Below are 23302 nucleotides of genomic sequence, written 5' to 3'. Positions count from 1 at the left end.
CATGGGCTAGCGGAAAACGTTGGTGAAATTGCATCGAGGTTGGGTTTCATTGAGCGTAGCACTTTTGTTAAAAGGCAGAATAAAGATTGACATTGAAACCAAAGGTTTAACTCGAGTTTTCCTAAACTTATTAATTTATATGAGCAGATGTGATCACTACCGCAAGTAAACACGAGCTGAAAGCGTGATTGTGTTAGTGTGCCAGTGTGCTCTCGCATGTATTTGCATGTGATGCTTACGCTCTTTAAGCAGGCGCTCACTCTCTGTCTATGAGCAAATTTGACATCGATATAACTGTTGCCAACTTTGTGCTTTTCGCAAGAAATTAAGTGGGTTTAGGGAATTAAAAGGCGAATATTGTTTAGTGTAGCGCTTGTTTTGTTCTTTGGTGCCCTTTTCAAGGCAATTTTATAATAAAAACGTGATTCTATGGTGACATTGTATTTGACTTACACATATGTTCGTGTTTGGACGAGCTATGCTCCAAGATAATCCAAACGCAATTTTTCACACAGTCTCTATCACGGAATCCATAGAATATTCTGCTAATTAGCTGGGTGTGCGCATTTGTACAAAAGGAAGCAATGGCATGAAAATAAAGCCTCTAGAAAAACCAAGTTTTGGAAATTGTTTTACGAATAAAAAAACATTTTGCAAATTAAATTTATTAAATTGATTAACTGCGCATAGTTGGAAATATTTACAAGTTTCATTGTGCGATTATTTAATATATTTGAACATACAGCTTTATATGCGAAAATACCATTAAACACAGCAACACAAAATTGGTGTTTTTTTTTTTGGGGGGAAAATTGCGCTATTTTCAGTATTTTGGTGCTTTTTTAAATAAAAAACTTGGCGATCAGGGCTGCCAACTTGGCTCAAACCGTGCCATTTTTGGCACTATTTTACATGAAATGGCACTGAATTTTTCAATTTTGCACAAAATGCCAAAATGGCACTTTTGAAAAAAAGCCAAATTTAAATACATTTTTGTGAAATCCTTTGCGTGTACTTCTTTTTCTCAACTAAAATTTTCTAATTTCTGTAGTGTATACAACTGGTTTATCTTACTTTGACATTGGGCTTTTGTTTTAATTTGTCTAATTTTAATGCTAATGGGAAGAATTAAAGAGAATGACACCTTTTTTGGCACTTTTAATTATCTATTTGGCACGTTTTAGCACTTTTTTATCCTCAATATGGCACTTCATAGCTATGTATGTTTGGCAGCCCTGTTGGCAAATTTGATCACTAGCTGACCTTCACCGAGCACTCTTAGCTGGGTTCGGACTACACAAATGGAAGTAAATATCAAGTATTCGTATTAGATGTGCATTTCTTATCTTTATAAAAAACAATTCATTTCTCCTCCTATCCTTGTACAAATAAGGAGCTAAAGCGGCCTTATAAGGGTCGATATCTGTAGACTGGAAAATCGACCAGCTAGTGGTTGAGATGTCATTTACACGGGTCGATTTTGGTTGAACGACAAAAATCTACTAGAAAACCGACCCGTGTAAAGGCGCCTTAATCCAACGAGAAATTATCATTAAAGTTAAAATGACTTGGTTAAAATTAATAAAAAGTTATTTCATTCTTTCTTTACCGGGACAATTGTTACATCGGTGGGCAACGACGCAATTACAGAACTTTAGACAGAGCAATATTTTTCGATCGGATTCAACTCGGGCGGTTGTAAGGGCCTATTCACGAATTCAAGTGTATTTGCAAAGTTGCTGTAGCTCACCAATGTAACAATCGTGTCGATAAAAGGGTAAAATATAACTTTTAGTATGCTATTAAAAACCCCACCTCCTTTCTATTTGAAGAGTAAATTTGTTGATGCAACAAAGCGGAGCAGATTTTCAGTTGAGCGAAGTAGAGGACTAGGTTTCAAATTTTTTCGACAAAACGGAACAAATCTACTCCTATCGGAGCGAAGTCCGAACGATGGCTTATTGTGTATATGAGGAACATGTATGCTCTTTGTTTGGTACACAAAGTCAGTATTACCGCTGCCGTAGAGGTGTCAAACTATCGATAGTCACACCATCGATAGTTTTGATAGTTTTCAGAAAAACTATCAATATTCACGATAGTCTCAAAAAAAAAAAACTATCGATAGCACTATCAATAGCGCTAGTTAGGTTGCTTTTTTTTACAGGATCATAGTGAAATAAATATTATCTTATAAAAGTTATAAGCATTCAAAATTAAGTAACTGCTTAGCCAAAATACTTCTCTTTTTAGAAAGTTCAAAAACAAACAAGTTATACAACCAAAACAGGATTTACGATTAACATATGTATGTATAATTTCAAAAAAATTGGGAGAGATGATCGATGACTAAACTATCGATATTTTTGATAGTATAAGAAAAAACTATCAATAAGTATTGATAGTCTAAAAAATTTAAACTATCGATAATGCTATCGATAGTTTGACAACTCTACGCAGCCGTACTGCGATGAACATGATGTCAGTGGGATATAAATAATTTTTTCGCAACTTTTCATACCCTTCTTCCCGTAAACTGTTTTTCCCTATCTCCAGCCCGCGCTCGCACTTTCGCTACTGCGCGGGCAAAAAAGTGCCCATGTCTGGTTTAGTGCATCTACTGGATTGTCCGCAAGTTTTCTTCGTGGATGTAGTGTTAAAACTCATTCAATTCTCTAGCAAACTAAAACCACCACACTAGCGCTAGTATTTGGTATTTTTTTACGTTTTTTAAAGAATGAGAAAAAAGTAAAATTTAATCCTTAACCATAATAGGTTCAGTGCCAAAATCTTCATACTAGGGAAATTTTTGGCAAGTTTCGAAATCAGTTGTTATATTTCACGGCTCGTCGTGTGTTTTAAACCTAGTTATTGGAGGAAAAATTGCTAAACGAAAACTTTTAAATTAGAGATTATAATCAAGGACTGCAATTTTATATAAAAAAAAACTGAAGTGCAAAAGCTATTATAACTAAAAGGTGAAAATCAAAATCTTATAAGCAGTTTGAAAGGAGATAAACGGCAAAATTAAATAATTTCGAAAGTGCGTATTTATATGGCCGTATAAACTGGTGTTAAGATGAAAATTCAAACTCAGTTGAAATTTTTTCTATACCAATGCATACAATAGGAATATTAGACCCGCTACGTGTCTGTTTTTCATCTTTCTGATATGCTTTTAAATCTTTTAACCCATTAGCAGAGCAAGAGTTTCAAAAAAAACCCGCTGCGATTGCATACAACGTTGCCGCGAGCTTAAAAAAGTATCAGTTGCCAAGCAGAAAAAGTATCAAAAGCATACACCACTGTTATTTTTTAAACTTTTATTTGAAAAACAAATAATAAATTAAATTTTATAATTAAATCCATAGTTATAAAAAAACTAATATTATTTGCTTTAACAAAAACAGATAATCTGTTTGCTTATTTGCATAACGAAAATAAAAACTTACATACATATAGGGTCCTAAATCACACAAAATCATTGCGCAACCCGAGACTTATACAAGTCAATATTGTGGAAATTACTACACCATAAAATTGCGCAAACCTTATTTTGGAGAAACGTTGCTCAAGTAAATATGTGCAAGAAATATGAATGTGCGTTAAATATTTTGATAGCTTTAGCTTTAAAACGCAAAAGAATAATATTTAAAAAAAAAATAATTGTTTTTTTCTACGCTCTTATCCATATTTTAAAAAGTCAAAACTAGACTAAAAATTGCGCAGTTCTCGCCATACGCTACACAAATTATTGTAAAATAAGACAAGCATGAGCAAAATTTCAAAATGATTTTGATGTAGCGCAATAAGTGTGCAATTTAGTACAAACAACCACATACCCCACACAAACGACCGACGCAAGCCCGACATTGCGCAATGTTTTTATGTGGTTTAGTGGCCCTATAACAGCGGCGCGTGCAAAGAAATTCCGGGTTGTATTTCCCTCATAAGAGTTACCAAATCAAACTTATAAATACGTCTAAACTAGTTATATTATTCATAGTTTTCAAAAATTCGTTTCTGCCAGCCAAAATTATCAAAACAAAAAGTATCAAAGTATCAAATCCTAAGATTTAGAAAAAAAAGTATCAAAAATTATACAATTGTATCAAAACGACAACGCTGGTTTGCATAAAGTTGATTTTGAAGCTTTCAGTTGTAGCAAGTGCTTTGGTTCGCACTCGTTTTTGGCGCCGACTTGAGACAGACGCGTTGTTTGACTTCTGTAGACTAAAAACTGCCTTTCGACGGAAAAAATAACACAAAACATCAAAATCGAGATAAGCTAATCCTCTGAAACATACTAAATACATATTTTTGCAAAAAAAATCAATTTAATTTTAAAGACAGTTTTCTTTGAGTTTGTGTATTTTGCCTATAGGCGTTAAAAAGACTGAGAAAATTAAAAAAAGACAAATCTAGCAAGTGCAAAGAGTGTATGTCGTAAGAAAGTGTGTGTGGCAAGAGCTTCGATGGAGGTGAAGGGCGGCTCGTGTGGTTCCGTTCCGGGCCCACAAGCCGAGCAACCTGCCCAGCAAACAATTAGGTTTGATATACATTTGAGAATGATTTGAAATCAAAGCCTTTATCAAATGTCAAACGTTTGAAAATGATTTGATATTGCTTTGAAAATTACAGCTTTCTCGATAAAAAGGGGAGTTTGATCTTGAGAATATGGTTAACTCTCAAATCAATTTGAAAAGTTATTTATCAAATGTACTTCAAATGTGGAAATAAAATTTATAAAAGGAAATGTATATTTCATATTTATTTTTTCTTCGTGATGTACATATGTATGTACGTAACAAAAGAAGCAATTAAGATAAAATAATGTATAATAAATTCGTCTTGAAGGGCTGCAGCTTTTTCAATCCGCGCAAACATCAAATCCACTATTTGTGGGCTTTGAATTTCAAATTTTTTCTATTCATTGTTTTTTTTCAATTGATCTTAATTTTATTCTTACAATTTTTGATTTAACTGCGCATTTTTATAACGTTTGTACTTGACATCTTTCTTAAAATCAATCTCAAATGAATTTCAAACATAAAATTTAAACCTTCTTTTTCAATTTGAGAATCATTTGAGAAAAACATTTGATATCAAATTGAGAAATACATTTTTCTCAAACGTTTGAAACTGTGTTTGCTGGGCTATAGCTTATTCTAGTCGAATGAGACCCGAATTAACGACTCGTGTAGATAAGCTGCAACATTTTTATGACCCGAATGACCAGGTTAAATTTGTAGTATTTGTAGAGGTTTTGCCCGACAAAAATTATTTGGTTTAGCTGATTTAAGAGCCCTGGGAAATGGACGAGCTAAACTCACTTTTGACTCTGCAAACGATGCAAACCACTTTGTAATAAATAACGACTTCAAGGCCAAGGACCTCCAGGCATACATACCCAGATCGTTCACAGAAAAATATGGCATAATTAGAAGAGTTCCACATAAATATTCCGAACAGGTATTACTAGAAAATATTGAAAGCGAAATACCGGTGGTGTCAGTTAGTAGACTTAGTCGTAGAGAGGGTGATGAAATAATACCCACCACCTCATTAAAATTGCCTTCAAGGGGAACAAAATTCCAAAAGAAATTAAACTTTTTAAATGCATCTGTGAGGTTGACTATTTTGTACCAGCTGTTAGGGAGTGCAAAAAGTGTGGCAGACTGGGACACATAGCTGCTTTTTATAAGGCTAGAGAGGCGAGGTGATTACAATGTGGCAATATTCCACGTTGGGATCCGGCCTGTGGCATTACGAACTGTTTGCTATGTGGCGCATCTAATCTTACTTCGAAAAAGCGTTCGTGTCCGGTACGTGTACATCGCCAAGACATTGAGAAGATTATGACAATTGAAAACATCTCTCTCATGGAATAAAGAGAAAAATACGGCTCCGAAAGTCGGTTCTCACTACTAGACAACTATGAGAAGGCAAGGTTCATAGAATAGAAGGTTACGACATGGTGCTGTCAAAAATTGGTTTTCCTCCAATGACGTAGTTGCGAAGTGAGTTCTGATTCGCTGAAATATTTTACGAAGAAGGAGAGTACACAAAACGCAGAGAATATAGCCGCCGTATAGCATATTTTAGTAATCCTAATCAAATGTGCATTTTTGATATAAAATCGTGGCAAAGCTTATTATAACAACATAAGATGTTATAACTTCACGTGAAACCGGATTAACATAACAATAGTGACAACTAACATGTAAATCGAATGCAAATTGAAATTCGCTGGTGATTTTATTCTTGAAAGTGAGCAGAACGCACTCGCGCATTTTTATATGGGGCGTTCCATGTGCTTGATTTGTTTAAAATTTTTAGGGTTGATGGATAAACATAAATAATAAATAAATATGAAGCTTGAGCTTGGTTAATACATTTTTGAAAACCTTACAGCACAAAGCCAACAACAAATCCATTTAATAGTTTTCTCGAAAACGGGGCGAGGAAAAAATTACAAAAAAAAAATCACACATACACACATTAAAATTTTCTATGAAAAAAAAAATTTTTTTTTCGTGAAAAATTTTTCACATACAAATTTTTTGATAAAAACATTAGTTTTTGAAACTAATCAAACGCATTAAGTGTAAACCCGTCCATTTTGATATGGAACGCCGCATATATGATCGCAGCCAGTTCGAAAACGCCCTATCTTAAAAGACTTTTCAAGAAAGCCCTACTTCAGAATTTTATTGAAAAACATCATGTCCGCTGAAACACAATGCCGACGAACGACGAATTTTTCGCTGCGAATGTTCGCTGTAAATGAGCACACACAACCAAAGCAAACGACGACGTTCGTCCGACGAGTGTTCGCAACGATAGACTTATTTCTATCGTCGTTGCAAGTGGCAGCGACAAAATACGATCCATTGTGGCCATATGCTAAATATTCTCAAGTTTTTAAATCGAAATTGAAAAATACTGTATTAGGTTTGTTAAAAATTAATAATCTTATTATTTGTAAAAATTTTAATTGAACCTTGTCATAAGCAGCTACATTCGTTGTCGCCGTAGTTGTGTTCTACTGAGCGAAAGTTGCCGCCGTCGTCGCACTACTTTGCTAAAATTCGCCGTTCGTCGGTATTGTGTTTCAACGGTAAGGCGGTTTCCGTAGATTTGCCTTTCGTATAGGCATGCTGCGCTGGGGAGAGCCTACTAGTTGGTATCACGCCCCATACATAATCATCCACTATCCTCTCTAAAAGTTTGAGCAAAAAAGACGTAAGACTGATGGGTCTGAAGTCCTTCTGGTTAATGTGAGAGGACATACCTGCCTTGGGTATGAAGGAGACTTTTGTCTCTCTCCAGCCTAGCGGAACATAGCCCATGTTAACACAGCTTCTTATAATAGACGCAATGAATGGGGAGATAATACCCCGTGATTTCTGCAGTGTATGCCGTCAAGTCCCGGTGACTTGTAAGGACAAAAAGTCTTAATAGCCCATTCGATTTTCGCCTTAGTGGTCAGTAGATTTCCTAGAACAGATATCCTCCCGTCATTTGTGGGGTCGTTAAGTTCCATCGGCTTGCTACCTGGAAAGTGTGTGTCTATGAGGAGACCTAAAGATTCCTCGCTCGTCGTAGTCCATGAGTTTCTTGGTGACTTTGCAATAATTCTTCTTAATATGGCCGCTTCCGTGGTTTCCTCAATTTCCCTGCAATAACTGCCATGATTTACGTTTCGCAGTTCTAACTGCTTTTTCGTATATTTTTAAATCAGCCTTATAGGCTTCCCAGTCCTCTGTTGCTCTGGTGGCTTTGGCCTTTTTGAACATTGTGCTATTGGATTCACGTAACGAGGATAGTTGTTTTGACCACCAAGGTGGTTGGTTCTTCCCCCTGTACCTAACAACCGGGCATCCGGCTGACAAAGAACTATTCATGGCTTTAGTGGTTAACCAACCCGTCCAATTCCACCTGCGTGGCGGGGTCCCGTGGTGGTATCTTTGGCAATAAAGTCCTCAGGTTTTTGTTGTAAACCACCCAGTCTGTATTTCGTATATTTCTGAACTCCCTAACTTGGGGGGTCTTGAGATCTATTTCGAATTGAATATAACAATGGTCAGAGTAAGACTTTTCACTAAGTACTCTTACGGTTGCCAGACGTACTGATTTTATCAGTACAGTACTGATTTTTCAACTTTCGTACTGACTTTATTCATTCCTTCAATTAGTACGCTAATGTCCTGATTTTTTTTTAATTTGTACTGATTTGTACTGATTTTTCAATTCTGAGCAATGATATTTGTAATAGGGTTCTTTCCACCGAGCTTGGTACGCGGTAACTCGGTGATCGGTAATTTCCCATGTATTTTGTTTGTGTAATATTATTTTACACAAACAAAATACTTTACGATTTGCTAAAGATACATAACGTTGGAGCTTTCTTAAAACTTACTGTAAAAAGTAAGAAGAAAATAATTTAATTATAGTTGACATGTTTTAAGTAAGGTAAAGAAATTAATACAAAACAGCAATCGTTTTATGGGCACATTGCGGACCACTACCTTCCAGTTGCGATAATATCATGGCGTATAATTTATTTAAAAAGAGGACCGCCTTATTTTGTCGAATGTTGTTAGTTATCTTGAAAATAACTTTCAGTTTAATAAGAACAAATTTGAATAATTGAATGGCTTTGCCTACAACTTACAATTCGTTTTTATCAATTGACTTACTCAATTTAGATACTCCTTTTGGCGAATTCTTAGTTTTTGCGCAGTTGAAAAAATAATTTAAGCCATGATGAAATACGGATGTAGTCCTTAAATAGAGGTATCTTTCCACAGTTTGAATAAATATGTAATTTTCAATACCACGTTCAAACGAAGCAGCTGAGAGGAACTTATTTAAGTATAAAGTTTGCTTCCTGGCGAAAAGAGAGAAACTGACATCTAATTAAAGTTTTAGAAAGTGAACTTCAAACTAAAAGTAATATTAAAATACGTAAAACCTACTTAAGTACCTCAGGAAAAGTGTCAGCTTTTTGAGGTATGTACTGAGACGGGTTGGGTTATTAAAAGAATCCGCTTAAGTAACTCGATTCGGGTACTTAAGCGAACATAATTATTGATGTCGTTAATCTTCTAGTTAACTTACATAAACCAATCCTTGAATAAAACATGAACATTTAATGAAGTGTACGTAGCATTATTTAAAAACATAAACACATAAGCAAAAAGTTTATAAAAAATCGATAAAGCAATGTTATGTAATTTTTACAAGAATTAAATTCGTTAAAGTCATTGATTATACATATTTATACATACATACAGTATTGGACATATCTATCATTTCGGACCAAATTCGAAATGATGTTGTTTGCCACTTATGCATATTTACTAATTTATAAGATATTTCAATTAAAACACAGTTCATTCCCTAACAAATACCATATAAACCTAAGCTTAAAAATTTTTAGAACACTGAAAAGAAAATTCATAAAATGATCATCAAAATTTCAAACTTTTTTCTCAGAAGTGTTGATAGCCCATTCAATTTTAGTGCAATATGCAAGTTTCAAGTGGCTAAAAATTACCCTTGATTTTTTAGATTTTTTTTGTTTAAAAGGGGAAAATCATAAGTAAAATGGTAAATGGGTTACGAAAAATTTAGACACTTAGGCGGGTTGGGTAAATAAGCGGGGAGGTACTTAAAATAGGGTTTTTCTTCAGATAACATTAAAATATTCACGGTGCCCAAAAATGTTATTTAAGCGGTTTAGGTACTTAAGCGTGTTTCACTGTATAATGTTTAGAGTTCTTTGACTATTTAAACACTGAAAGTGGAAACGATCTCATTATTGCTATTAAAAAATGTCATATATATAAAATAATTTATTGGAACAATGATATTATAAAGGTTTTTCGTACTACATGTTAATGTGTATATGAGTATATTAAAATGAATAACCTTTTTAATTTTTATGAAAAACATTTTATTTATATACCAAGATAATATGAAAAACAAGTAATCTGGCGTTTAAAAGTATTGTCTACTTACATTCATAATTCTGCTTGGAATAAAAGTGTACTGAAATGTACTGAATTCAATAGCATGAAAAAGTCTAATGTGCTGATTTCGGCCCAAAAAAATCTGGCAACCCTAAGTACTCTCCATCTCTTGATTTTATGGGCAAACATGTCCGAAGTCCGGGTTATATCCAAATCTTCCTCTCTACTCTTTGTTATAAAGGTTGGCTCTGAGCCTAAATTCAAGACACTAAGTTTATTTCCTAGAATGAAGTCTAGTATCGATTCGCCTCTAGCGATCGTGTTCGTGCTCCCCCACATCGAATTGTGAGCATTAGCGTCGCAGGAGACAACCAGTTGTTTTTTCCTATAGGCTGCTTCCTTGACCAATGTCCGAACCTTCTCTGGTGGTACGTCCTTATCGTGGGCCATGTCGGCAGAGGCTACCCAGAAGCTGATTTTATCCAGCTCTATGCTTGCCGCTACCAGATCGCCATCACTGAGCTGTTGAAGCAGGAAGATGTTTAAGTTGTTCCTTGCTAATATGCAAGCTCGAGTCTTACCTGCATTTTGTGCGGCAATTAGCTTAAAGCCCTTCACCCCAAGCCCGCAGATTTTGTTGCCGAGTATCCACGGCTCCTGCATGAGGGCAACGTCAAGTCCACTGGCAGTCAGGCGGACCTCAGGATTCGCGGACGCGAGTTTAGAATGGTGGAGGTTGATCCGACCCTCGTAGTAGGCCTGCTTCGAGGGGCCGACATGTTTAGCCGCATATCACTAGTGTTTATAGCCCATTCAATTTTAGTGCAATATTGTGCAAGTTTCACGTGGCTAAAAATTACTGTTGATTTTTTAGAAATTTTTTGCCGAACGTGTTGCGGGAGCACTTAAAAGCGGGTTTCACTCTCCTTAAGACTTGAGATAGGAAAAACTTTTGGCTCAAGAGAACTCTCTGTGTAATAAAGGTGTCCGAAGGTACTTTGTCTTGGCCTGGAGAATATACAGATATTCATAAAGGTTTTAATGAATTAAATTAAAGTAATATATATATTTGAAGACCATCTTTGCAGATTTACCTTTACTTCGTTCATTGATCCTGTAGCTTTTAATTAATTGCCGTTTTTTACTTTTTTCAGGCTATTACTACTGGATCGTGACAGACAAAATGGTGTTGATCGTGGAAACTCGCCGCCACCAACATATAGATCATATACTGGCAGTTTGCTGAGGTGAATAAGAAAAAAACGATGCACATCAATAAAAAATTTGCTTATTCAGAAATTCCTCATTATCGCTGATTTTTTTCTTAAAATGGTTCCTAAGAACCTCGCAGATACACCATGCCAAAGGTAGCTACATACATACATACTTGTAGTACATATGTATGTATGTACATATGTATAGTGGTAGATACCAGTATTTCAGTCGTCTTCAAATTTTTCATTCCACTAAATTGGTAAGCTAGCTCGTAATAAAAGGTTCGTTAAATTTTTCAAAGGCAGCAGTCAACAGAGCCGCTTGCATGCTATGAAATTAATTCGTATTGTCAACTCAAAACCTAGATAACTGTTTTTAAGGATAATTGCCGTTTTGATCGCATAATGGCTTCTAATTAGAAAAGTTTTCTTTTATTGCATTAGATTGTAAAGTTTGCAAGTAAAAGTACCATGTAAAGAATGTTCTTTACTCGTATCCAAACACTTATTATACACACATACATACGTATATATGCAGATACTTGCGAGAGTTTACATACGTACATACATACTCTGTGGGGAAAATCTCTAGTTCTGAACTGTTGCGCTTCTAGTACATTTAGACCAAGTACTGGTTCGCGATAAATCTCTTTTGCATGCAAACAACTGGCGAAATTAACATGGCGATCTCCTAGGAAGTGTCAATTGCCCCCGGTGCATCCCTTTTTCGATAGTTCCGAACTAGTCCGAAATTCTATAGTTCCGACACAGTTCTAAAATTGACAGACGAAAAAATAATTTTTGGTTCTTCCATCTGTGCGATTTTAAATTATTTTCAAAGAAATGTGTTTTCAATTTGAAATTATGTAAATATGTTTGAATGATTGCAATAAATGTACGTTTATATACCTTTGGCTGTTGCTGAGTTTTCAGAGGTGCTTGTCGTTATTGGTTAGATTCCAGAAGATCCCAGGATATTAAAATGTTAACACAAATTTTTGTTTTGTATTACCAAGCTATGAAAAAGCATCTGCGTAGTGCAGAATGCAAGCTTATTTGAACAAAAAGGCCGCCAAACTCATATCTATGTAAAGTAAACAAGCCCCCGCTGCATCCCTTTTCGATAGTTCCGAAGTAGTTCTAAATTCAAGAAATAAGATCTAGTTCGTTCTGCATTCCTTTTTCTATAGTTCCAAACCAGTTCTAAATTCGTCATCTTAGATATAGATTTCTAATGGAAAAAGTGAAATAAAGTAGTTTTTTAAAAGTATTACATTTCTCTGATTTTGGACTGGTGGGGATCTAGTTACTATTGGACTGGGGAAATCTTCTGACATTTTGTGTACTGGCATATTGTTGCCTCCACAAAGCATCTGCACTGTCAAGTCCGGTTTCTATATCTTCATTACTACTACTCGTATGTGCGAATATCAGTAAATAGTTATTTATAACAAAAGTAACGGTTTAAATGAAATTTACTGCTAGAAATTCACTCGAGAAAAGCAAGAAATTTCTAGTGCAACTCGCTTATTATCTAGTTTCTATTAAAGTACTACCTCTTGAGCGATGTAACCTAATGTTTGGGGTTTTTAGACGTTCATTTGTAGGTTCTGAGGAATCAAAAAAAAGCAGGTATTAAAAAATGTGTCAAATACCGAACGAAAAAAGTGCTGCTCACAACTTTAAGGCTGCGTTTCTTTATACATTCCGGATAATACCATTTCACAGCCGGAATAAACAGAATGCGTTTGAAATATACGTTAACATATCATCAGGAACGTTCTCAAGAATAAGTAAACAAAAAAGTTTATTCCAAACGTTCAGAAGGAATAAAGAAAAGCAGCCTAAATTTCACATATTTTATAAAAGTCCTGAAGTTTTTCCACTTTTACATTTGCGTGTATAAAATATACTTCTTCAGCAGAAGAACCCTGTCTATAAGACGGGCCACTTAACATCTCTGCAAAATCTTCTTTCAAAAACGCGTAACCAGTAACTTTTTATTTAATAATGTTTTTTTCGTTGAGAACAACCAATCAAAAGCAAAAAAAAATTATATGGCCTGGATTAAATTTTTGTGTTTGGGTACTTTGGTCTGTGCAAAAAAGTATTTTCATGGTCCGTATTGGATAATCTTTACTAACATTTTAAATGCGAAAGTACGGTTGCCAGACGGATTGATTTTATCAGTACAGTACTGATTTTTCAACTCTCGTACTGATTTTATTCATTTCTTCAATCAGTACGCTATTGGCCCGATTTTTCAAAATTTGTACTGATTTGTACTGAATTCTCAACTCCGAGGATAAAAATTGGTAATAGAGGGGTCTTCCCACCGTTCTTGGTACTCGGTAACTCGGTGTTCAGTAATTTTACCCCATGAATTTTGCTTGTGTAATATTCTTTTACACAAACAAATTACTTTAGGATCTCTGTAAGGTTTTTACATAAGTTGGAACTTATTTAAATTGCCCTGTAAAAAAATAAGAAGAAAATAATTTTATTATAGTTGTACGTTTCTAAACTAAAAAAACAAGTGTAATTTTGTTTTTTCAATACCACACTCTTGTACTAATTATAATCACTGAAATGAATAAATGAAAATGAAAAAGTGAAAATACCACACTCAAACGAAGCAACTGAAAGGATCTTAAGTATAAAGTTTGCTTCCTGGTGCAAAGTAGGGATGTTGCGAATGTGGAATTTTAGACATCCGCGGATGCGAAATTGGTTGAAAAATGTGCGCTTATAACGAGGTTGTGAATATGTGGATATGGCAAATAAATTATTTTCTAGGAATGAAAACTTCGAAAAAAATTCTGTTTTGAAAGTCGTGGCTGCCAGCAGAATTAGTTTAAAATCTTGTTATTTTGTTAAAAGGTACCCCGTTTCTTATAATAATTTGAATTATGGAATCACGGACGATAAAGGTCTGAGATTTGCTTAGTTCCCGGGTGTTTTCTTGGAAAGGTTCGCCTGTAATGAATACCTTGTAATTAGTTTCTTTTATTAGTTAGATGAGCTCGGCCTTTCCTTGTTGCAGGCAGTCATAATTAATTACCAGAGATCGAAAATAACCGTCACCAAGTGTCCCGTATGGTGTTTACCACTGACACAAACACTCGTCTCTCAAGCAAAGAGTGTTTGTCACCGTGGCAAATCATTCTGTGCGATCTTTTTGTGTTTTCCGTTGTGGGTTATTTATCAACTGCTAAAATTTCCCTTGGGCAAAAACACTTTTGTAGGGACTTTTATTTTTAAGTGCCTTAATTTGTAGGTTATTGTAGGACTGAAAAATATAAGTGGGCGTAATAAGTGGAAGCAAAGCGCTAGGCATTTCTTTACACGACATATACGTACACATACATGTGCGAACATTTATGACAAGGAAGAGAGCGTGCACATTCATAATATGATACATCGAAAATAATCTTGTACTTTCCACTTTAGTCCCGAGAATCCCGAAATAGCCCAAAAATCCCGAAGTAGTCCCGAAGATTCCGAAAATCCTGTAGAAGTCTCGAAAATTCCGAATTAGTGCCGCGGATCCCGAAAATCTCAAAGTAGTCTCGATCGATTTTGGCTGTTTCTCTTTCGTTTATTTAATGTTTATTATTTTTCCATAAAAGCCAAGCTCATTAAAAAACAAAATATAAATCCACACAAATTGTGTAAAAATTATAAACAATCTGCAAATTTTCAGCTAGATTTTCAACTTTTTATTCAGAGTTTTTAGAATTTTTTTTGAGTATGCAGTTTGATAGTCCATTAAATTTCAGGGCAATAATGTGCAAGTTTAAAGGGGCTAAATAATCGCGTTGATTTTTAATAATATTTTTTTTTCTTGTAGACATTTGGTTAGGGACTCGGTTGTCGAAAATGCTAAACTACGTTCTTCTAAGAAGGAGCATAGCAATAGGTCCATTCAATATCAAAAAATTGTTACGAGTTTTTGCTAGTACTTGGAAGTTTTTACTGGGAATGCATTCAATAACCCAAAATATTTGCAAGAGGGAGCGAATTCGAGAGCGTAACACCCCGAGAGAGCTGCAAATTCTTGCAAGTAAAAATTTTACTAGCATGAATTTGCAGGAGTCAAAAAGTAAGGTTATGTTTCAAATTCAATTAGTGAAATGAAAATATGGATGAAAAATTTAAAGCTATTGTATATTTTTTATTTTTATGACGATGGGAACTATTCCCAATTAAAAAGAAAATAGCGCGCCAAAACTTAACCGTCAGAAAGTTTCAAAATGGCTTAAGTTGCAAGTTTTTACTAGTTTTGCGTTCAATAACTTTTTCTGAAAATTTTCTCTTGCTCTCAATTTTACTCTCTATTTTTCTTTTACGCTCTCGCTGCAAGTACTTAATGGAAAAGTTATTGAATGGACCTAATATTTCAGTCTTTTTTGTGTTCATTACATTTTCAATGAAGTCTTAAAAAAGTAGCCTACTTTTTTCTGACGTTTTAAGCTGCACAGCTTTTTTTGATGCTTTTGCGAGCGTGCCTACTGCAATAGATCGGCTCTTCCTGAATTGGCTTTTAATGTGCAATTGCAAACATTACAGCAAGCCTCGTAACCTCAAGTGTTTACACAACCAGCCTTTTAACACGGAATCCTTAGTCCAAGAATCGAGAAAAAAATCTTTTCAAGCAGCTGCAGCAAAACACAAAGATTGTAAAGATTTATTAAGAAAATAATTCAAAATCAGTTCTACTTATAAGATTTAGTAACAAAGAAAAATTACTGGGAAGTTAAAAAACGTCATTTTTTACACAAAAAACGTCCTAACGTCAACAGGGTACAAAAAACGTCCAAATGACGTTAAAAACGTCAACCTGGCAACGCTGGTCATACAGAGCCCCAACAGCTTGTAGCGCTTTGGCTTTTGCTGTTTAAAACAGTGCCCGCCAAAGACTTTCCTGGGAAACGAACTATATTCGGCCTTTCACATGTTCACAATCGGCTTCTTACACGTACACAACCCGAACGTCAACAGAAAGAGTAGAAGAGCAACAAATTTTATTTAGTTGCATGCAAACAATAGGCGAAGCAGTTTGATGACGCATTATTGTTGAATAAAGTAGGTACACTGAGCAGAATGAATGAATATTCATTCCAAAATTTTATAACACAATTTTTCGTACATACACCCCTAGAAATAGGTATGTATATGGTTCCAAGTCGTGCTTTTTCTTCATATTAAAAGAACTTTGTGAATTATGTATTTTTTTTTAATACCAGACTAGTCCTCAATTAAAACTTACAATAGGTGCAATCCCGTATTCCTCGGACTCGGACTAGTAAAACTGTCAAAAAATAAAAATTCGCTCAGAGCGAGAGAGTAACACTGAAAAGTACGGGATCGCTTTCTAGTAAAAAATGGTAACTTCTGTCAACTTCAACATAACCTCCAAATTTTGGTTGTAAATTTTTGCTTATTTTGTATGCAAACACATCCAGCTCACACATGTAAATAACCAAAAATACTTTCAAATTCATTAGAATCCACTTAAACAAGTAATTAAATACTTTTCAACATGAATTAGCAAAGTGCACTTTTCTTTTGTTTACAATTTGGTTGCCAAACACACTACAGCTGATCGTTTGACACATTTACCAGAATTTACCAGCAAAAAATTCTCGGACTAAAACTGGTAACTTCTGACAGAGAGATAACGGTATTTACTTGGAGTTTTCGAGAGAAAGATTCTGCAAAAGATTTACGGACCTTTACGCGTTGGTGATGGCGAATATCGCAGACGATTTAACGATGAGCTGTATGAGCTTTACAACGATATAGACATAGTGCAGCGAATTAAAATTCAGCGGCTCCGCTGGCTTGGCCATGTCGTTCGGATGGACAGAAACGCTCCTGCTCTGAAAATATTCAACGCGGGCCGCGATGCTGGGAACAGAGGAAGAGGAAGGCCTCCTCTGCGTTGGAAAGACCAGGTGGAGAAGGACTTGGCTTCACTTGGCATTTTCAATTGGCGTCAGTTAGCACAGAAGAGAAATGACTGGCGTGCTGTTTTGGACTCGGCCAAAATCGCTTAGGCGGTTACAGCGCCAAATAAGAAGAAGAAGAAGAATGGCTGGCTGCGATTACGTTTAATTAATTTAAAACATTAATCGTTAATCCAATTAAAAATAAAATCTAATTAATTTGTTTAGTTTGTCCGAGTTTGAAACCAAACACCAGTTATAGTAATTATTGTGTGTTTTACGTTTATAAAAAGCACATAATATAAAAAAATTATAATTATTGTCTTTAGTAATACATAAACTGTGAACTTTTACAAACCTAGTTTGTAAAACGTTTGTTGGTATATATCTTAATGAAAATGCACACCAAATTGCTTAGATTGATGAGAAAACCTGATTTAGCCATACCGGATTAACTTGCTTTGTGTGCACAGGGAAATTCCAGCATAACTTAATTAATCACCAAACCTACTTGATCAAATTAAGAGTTAACGATTAAAAATTAATTTTTTAATCGCGGTTACGATTAACTGTTTAGTCAGATTAAAATGAATCATCATTAACTGTAATCAGATTGAATTTAATCGAATTACCTAACTGATTAAAACATCAATCGATTAATGCCATCATTGATTTCACATACATATCACTATACCAAGCTTCAGTTCTCTCCCACAAATACTTCCAGAGATATGTATGTAATATGAAAATTCCAATTTATATGGGAGGGGCCTTGAGTTATCGGACTTACTTTCAGTCTAAGACCATCTTTCCGAAATCCGTAGTAAGGGTACTAAATTTCGTTCTGATCGGAAAACCGGTTAAGGAAGTAGCCTATTTTTCAATCCAGGTCATAAACCATCTTTGAACAAAATTTCATTTTCAAATAGGTGGCAATTCTTAAAAAAGTAGCCTATTTTCCAGTCTAAGTCATAAGCTATCTGTGTGCAAACTTTCATGCAAATCAGTTCAGTCATTTACGCGTATTAATTTAATTAAACTTTCCTTATACGTGATAACTCTTAAAATAGTAGCCTATTTTCCAACATAGGTCATAAGCTATCTCTGTGCGAAATGTCGTGCAAATCTGTTCAGTCGTTTCCGCGTATTAATTTAATTAAAACTTTTTTAACAGGTGGTAACTCTTCCAAAAAATTAGCCAATTTTTCACTGTAGGTCATAAGCTATCTGGTTGCAAAATTTCATGCAAACCCGTTCAGACTTTTCCGCGTATTAATTTAATTAAGCTTTTTTAGCAGGTGGTAACTCTTAAAAAAGTTGCCTATTTTTCAACCTAGCTCATACGCTATCTGTGTGAAAACTTCCATGCAAATCAGTTCACTAATTTCCGCGTATTAATTAAATTAAACATTTCTAACAGGTGGCAACTCTTAAAAAAGTAGCCTACTTTCTAACCTAGGTCATAAGCTATCTATGTGCAAAATTTCATGCAAATCCGTTTAGTCGTTTCCGCGTATTAATTCAATTAAACTTTTTTAACAGGTGGCAACTCTTCCAAAAAATGCTCCTATTTTCCACTATAGGTCATAAGCTATCTGCTTGCAAAATTTCATGCAAATCCATTCAGTCGTTTCCGCGTATTAATTTAATGAAACTTTTTTAACAGGGGGCAACTCTTAAGAAAAGTAGCCTATTTTCCAATCTAGGTTATAAGCTATCTGTGTGAAAATTTTCATGCAAATCTATTCAGTCGTTCCCGCATATTAAATAAATTCAACTTTTTTAACAGGTGGCAACAAAGAATAGCCTATTAACCAATATGGCCCATAAGCTATCTGCGTACCAAATTCCATGCAAACAGAAAGAACAGTTTAAAATAACGACTAAACTAAAAGATAAATAACGAAACATATTAGTTGCGATCCCGTACGAGTCCGGACTAGTCTGAAATAGTCAGAATCAGTCAGATTTTACTGGAAATCGATCCCGTACTCGGTTCTCTGACTATTGAGAGGACAAAAAAGAGATGCTTTCATTGTCCATGCTTCCGCGCCATACACCAGCACAGGCACGATGAGTGACTTATAGAGTGTGATCTTTGTACGACGAGAGAGGACTTTACTTCTCAATTGCCTACTCAGCCCAAAGTAGCACTTGTTGGCAAGAGTGATTCTCCGTTGGATTTCAAGGCTGACATTATTATTGGTGTTAATGCTGGTTCCCAAATAAACGAAGTCGTCTACTTTTTCAAACTTGTAACTGTCAACAGTGACGTGGGTGCCAAGACGCGTATGCTCTGACTGTTTGTGTGCTGACAGGAGATACTTCGTTTTGTCCTCGTTCACCACCAGACCCATTCGCTTTGCTTCTCTATCCAATCCCGAGAAGGCAGAACAGACGTAGCCCTTGTTTTTACCGATAATATCGATGTCGTCGGCATACGCCAGCAATTGTACGCTCTTATAAAGTATTGTGCCTGAGCGGTTCAGTTCTGCGGCTCTTATTATCTTCTCCAACATAAGATTAAAGTAATCACACGAAAGGGGGTCCCCTTGTCTGAAACCTCGTTTGGTATCAAACGGCTCGGAGAGGTCCTTCCCTATTCTGACGGAGCTGGTGGTATTGCTCAACGTCATTTTACACAGCCGTATTAGTTTCGCGGGGATACCAAATTCAGACATCGCGGCATAAAGGCAACTTCTTTTCGTGCTGTCGAAAGCGGCTTTGAAATCGACAAATAGATGGTGTGTGTCGATCCTATTCTCGCGGGTCTTTTCCAAGATTTGGCGTATTGTGAATACCTGATCTATGGTGGATTTTCCAGGCCTAAAGCCACACTGATAAGGTCCAATCAGCTCGTTGACGGTGGGCTTCAGTCTTTCGCACAATACGCTCGATAAGACCTTGTAACCTATGCTTAGAAGGCTAATTCCGCGGTAGTTGGCGCGTATGGCGGGGTCGCCTTTCTTGTGGATTGGGCAGAGCACACTTAAATTCCAGTCATCGGGCATGCGTTCATCTGACCATATTCTGCATACGAGCTGATGCATGCACCTCATCAGCTCCTCGCCGCCGTACTTGAATAGCTCGGCTGGCAGGCCGTCAGCTCCAGCAGCTTTGTTGTTTTTCAGCCGCGTAATCGCTATTCGTACCTCGTCAAAGTCAGGCGGTGGGACAGCTACTCCATCATCATCGACTGGGGACTCGGGTTCGTCTTCCTCACTACTTTCAGCGCTGCTATCAGTCAGTAGGTTATAAAAGTGTTCCCTCCACAATTTAAGTATATTCTGGACATCGGTCACTAGGTCGCCATTGTTGTTCTTACAGGAGTTCGCCCCGGTCTTGAAACCTTCCGTAAGTCGCCTAACCCTCTGGTAGAATTTTCGGGCGTTCTTCCTGTCGGCCAGCATCTCAAGCTCTTCGCACTCACGTATTTCGGCCTCTCTCTTCTTATTGCGGCAAATACGTCTCGCTTCCTTCTTCAGTTCCCTATAACGGTCCCACATGGCTCGCGTTGCGCCCGATCGCAGCGTGGCCCTGTAGGCGGCATCTTTTTTCTCTGCGGCTTCTTGACATTCCTCATCGTACCAGTTGTTCTTTCGGGCTCGCTGAAATCCAACTACTTCTTCGGCGGCGGTACTTAATGATCGGGAAATGTGGTTCCACTGCTCGCGTACGTCGGATTGTTGAAGAGTGCTCTCAGAGAGCAGGTGTGTGAGTCGAGTGGCGAATAAATTGGCCGTCTGTTGTGATTGCAGCTTTTCGACGTTAAGCTTTCCTTGCATTGTTGGGCGCACATTTTTTGCTGCACAGAGGCGGGTGCGTATCTTGGCTACAACAAGATAGTGGTCCGAGTCGATGTTTGGCCCTCGGAGTGTACGTACGTCCAAAACGCTTGAAGCATGCCTTCCGTCTATCACAACATGATCGATTTGGTTTCTCGTTTTTCGATCTGGAGACAGCCATGTAGCTTGGTGGATGTTCTTATGCTGGAACCTAGTACTACATATTACCATATTTCGGGCCCCGGCGAAGTCGATCAGCCTCAGTCCGTTATCGGACGTTTCGTCGTGGAGGCTGAATTTTCCGACAGTGGCGCCAAAGATCCCTTCCTTGCCCACCTTGGCATTAAAATCGCCAAGCACGATTTTGACATCGTGTCGGGGGCAGCGCTCATATGTACGTTCCAAGCGCTCATAGAAGAGATCCTTGGACGCCTCATCCTTCTCTTCCGTCGGGGCATGGGCGCAGATGAGCGAGATGTTGAAGAATCTAGCTTTGATGCGGATTGTGGCTAGACGTTCGTCCACCGGGGGAACGCCAGCACTCGGCGACGGAGTCTCTCTCCTACCACGAATCCAACACCGAATTTGCGCTCCTTTACGTGGCAACTGTAGTAGACGTCGCAAGGCTTCACGCTTACTTTACCTTGCCCCGTCCATCGCATTTCTTGGGTGGCGGTGATGTCAGCCTTTGTCTTCCCGAGGACATCAACCAGCCGGGCAGAGGCACCTTCCCCATTAAGGGTCCGGATATTCCAGGTGCATACCCTTAAATCATAGTCCTTTATACGTTTGCCGTGGTCGTCATCAGAAAAAGGGGGTCTCATCCGAGGCTTGTTGGAATTTTTCATTGGGCGGGGTTTTAACGTGGCGGGACCCAAACCCAGCGCACGAGAAGATTTACGCCTTCTCACTTTAGCTCGCTCCCAAACGGGTGTTTGGTTGCTACCCAGAGGATACGTGGATATAAATATCCGGACGTTGTGAGCTGCGATTTGAACCGTACGCACAAGAATCGCTTCTGGCCACTCCCAGGTGAATGGCAGTCAAAAGTTTTCCACTTCTGCGCACGGAACCATCCTCCCGCAGCCAGCCATTAACGATTAAAAAAATGTTATCATTAATCGTACAGTTGATTACGACTAATTAATGTTAATCGTCAAACGCGATTAACATTTTAATCGTTAATGTGTAGTCGTTAATCATATTATTAATTAATTAATTAAACACTGTGTGAAATCATGTTCATATTCACGGAAAAAATGGACGTGTTTGGAAAAGAGGCGTAGCACCTCCCATACTGACTGAAAGTTTCATATTGCATATCTCTTCAAATGTTTGCGGTAAAGCACTCAAGCTTGGTATGTGAAAACTAATACCATACTCATGGAGAAAAAATTAGAGTTACTGGAAAAGGTGGTGTGGCAACTCCCATGCAAATTGATTTTTCTATGCTGCATATCTCTGGAGGTGTTTATTGCAGTGGACTGGAACTTGGCACCGAGATGTGTATACAAAATTAATTCCATACTCATGGAGAAGAATTTGCGTTATTCGAAAAGGGGACATGGTTCCTGCCGTACAAATTTACTGTTTTATACTGCTTATCTCTAGAGGTGTTCATGGTAGAGTACTGGGACTTGGTACTGGGGTATGTAAAATCAATTCTAAATTCATGGAAGAAGATTAGGGTTATAAGAAAAAGGGACGTGGCACTTCCAGTACAAATTTACTTTTTCTTGTCACATATCCCTGGAAGTGTTTGTGGAAGAATACTGGAACTTGGTATGGAGTTGTGTATACAAAATGTATCAATTGCTCATGGAAAAAATGTGAGTTATTAAAAGAGGAGGCATGTCGCTTCCCATACATACTAAAAACTTCTTAATACATATCTCTGGAAGGATAGAAAATCTCTCGAAGTATTTTAAATTTGTTATGGAGATTTATTTTATAAGTGCCGTACTGACAGAATAAATTTCATTAAATGGAAAAGGGAGAGCCGGGTTCGGCCTTGTAATCTAAAGCTCTCTTGAGGCATTTGCTACAGTAATGAGAAGTGGTATTTTATCAAGGCCAGGTTACTAAATTTGAGTTGGAAATATTAGAACCCACCGTGGCATCTCCAAGAAGGTTACACGTTCACGCGCCGTATACCTGGAACCATTTTAAGGTAAACTTAGAGGGATTGATATCTTTCGTATGCCTAGTGCGCAGACGAGATTTTATAACTTCATAGTTTTAAACGGCCTAAATACCTTAACTCGCTTAAAAAATAAAGAGCTATAACGAAATGGGCACAGAAATAAAATCTAACATCATCAAATTATTTTTCATATTTGTATAAAAGCGCGGGGTGAAAGCCGCGGGTATAAGCTAGT

General features: G+C 36.9%; 2 protein-coding genes across 2 annotated transcripts in view; one reads left to right on the top strand and one right to left on the bottom strand.

Annotated features, from left to right (window-relative positions):
• The first annotated feature begins 4328 nt into the window (after window positions 1-4328).
• Window positions 4329-23302, top strand: part of LOC118752305 — a 37624-nt gene continuing 18650 nt past the window's right edge. Inside the window, exons 1-2 of the mRNA XM_036487174.1 lie at window positions 4329-4549; window positions 11132-11224. Coding sequence (XP_036343067.1) covers window positions 4476-4549; window positions 11132-11224 — 167 coding nt within the window. The 5' untranslated portion in view covers window positions 4329-4475. The remainder of the gene's footprint in view (window positions 4550-11131; window positions 11225-23302) is intronic.
• LOC118752306 lies at window positions 9825-11205 on the bottom strand. The gene is made up of 3 exons (XM_036487175.1): window positions 11072-11205; window positions 10559-10985; window positions 9825-10499 (listed from the first exon to the last, which is right to left on the bottom strand). The coding sequence occupies exons 2-3, from the start codon at window positions 10562-10564 to the stop codon at window positions 10029-10031; spliced, it is 477 nt and encodes a 158-aa protein (XP_036343068.1). The 5' UTR covers window positions 10565-10985; window positions 11072-11205; the 3' UTR covers window positions 9825-10028.

This window comes from Rhagoletis pomonella, unplaced genomic scaffold (genome assembly GCF_013731165.1).
Source record: "Rhagoletis pomonella isolate Grant_MI unplaced genomic scaffold, Rhpom_1.0 Rhpom_scaffold_01384, whole genome shotgun sequence".
Taxonomy (NCBI): Eukaryota; Metazoa; Arthropoda; class Insecta; order Diptera; family Tephritidae; genus Rhagoletis; species Rhagoletis pomonella.
Note: the sequence above shows the minus strand (reverse complement) of the source record. Positions and strands in the feature narration are given on the sequence as shown.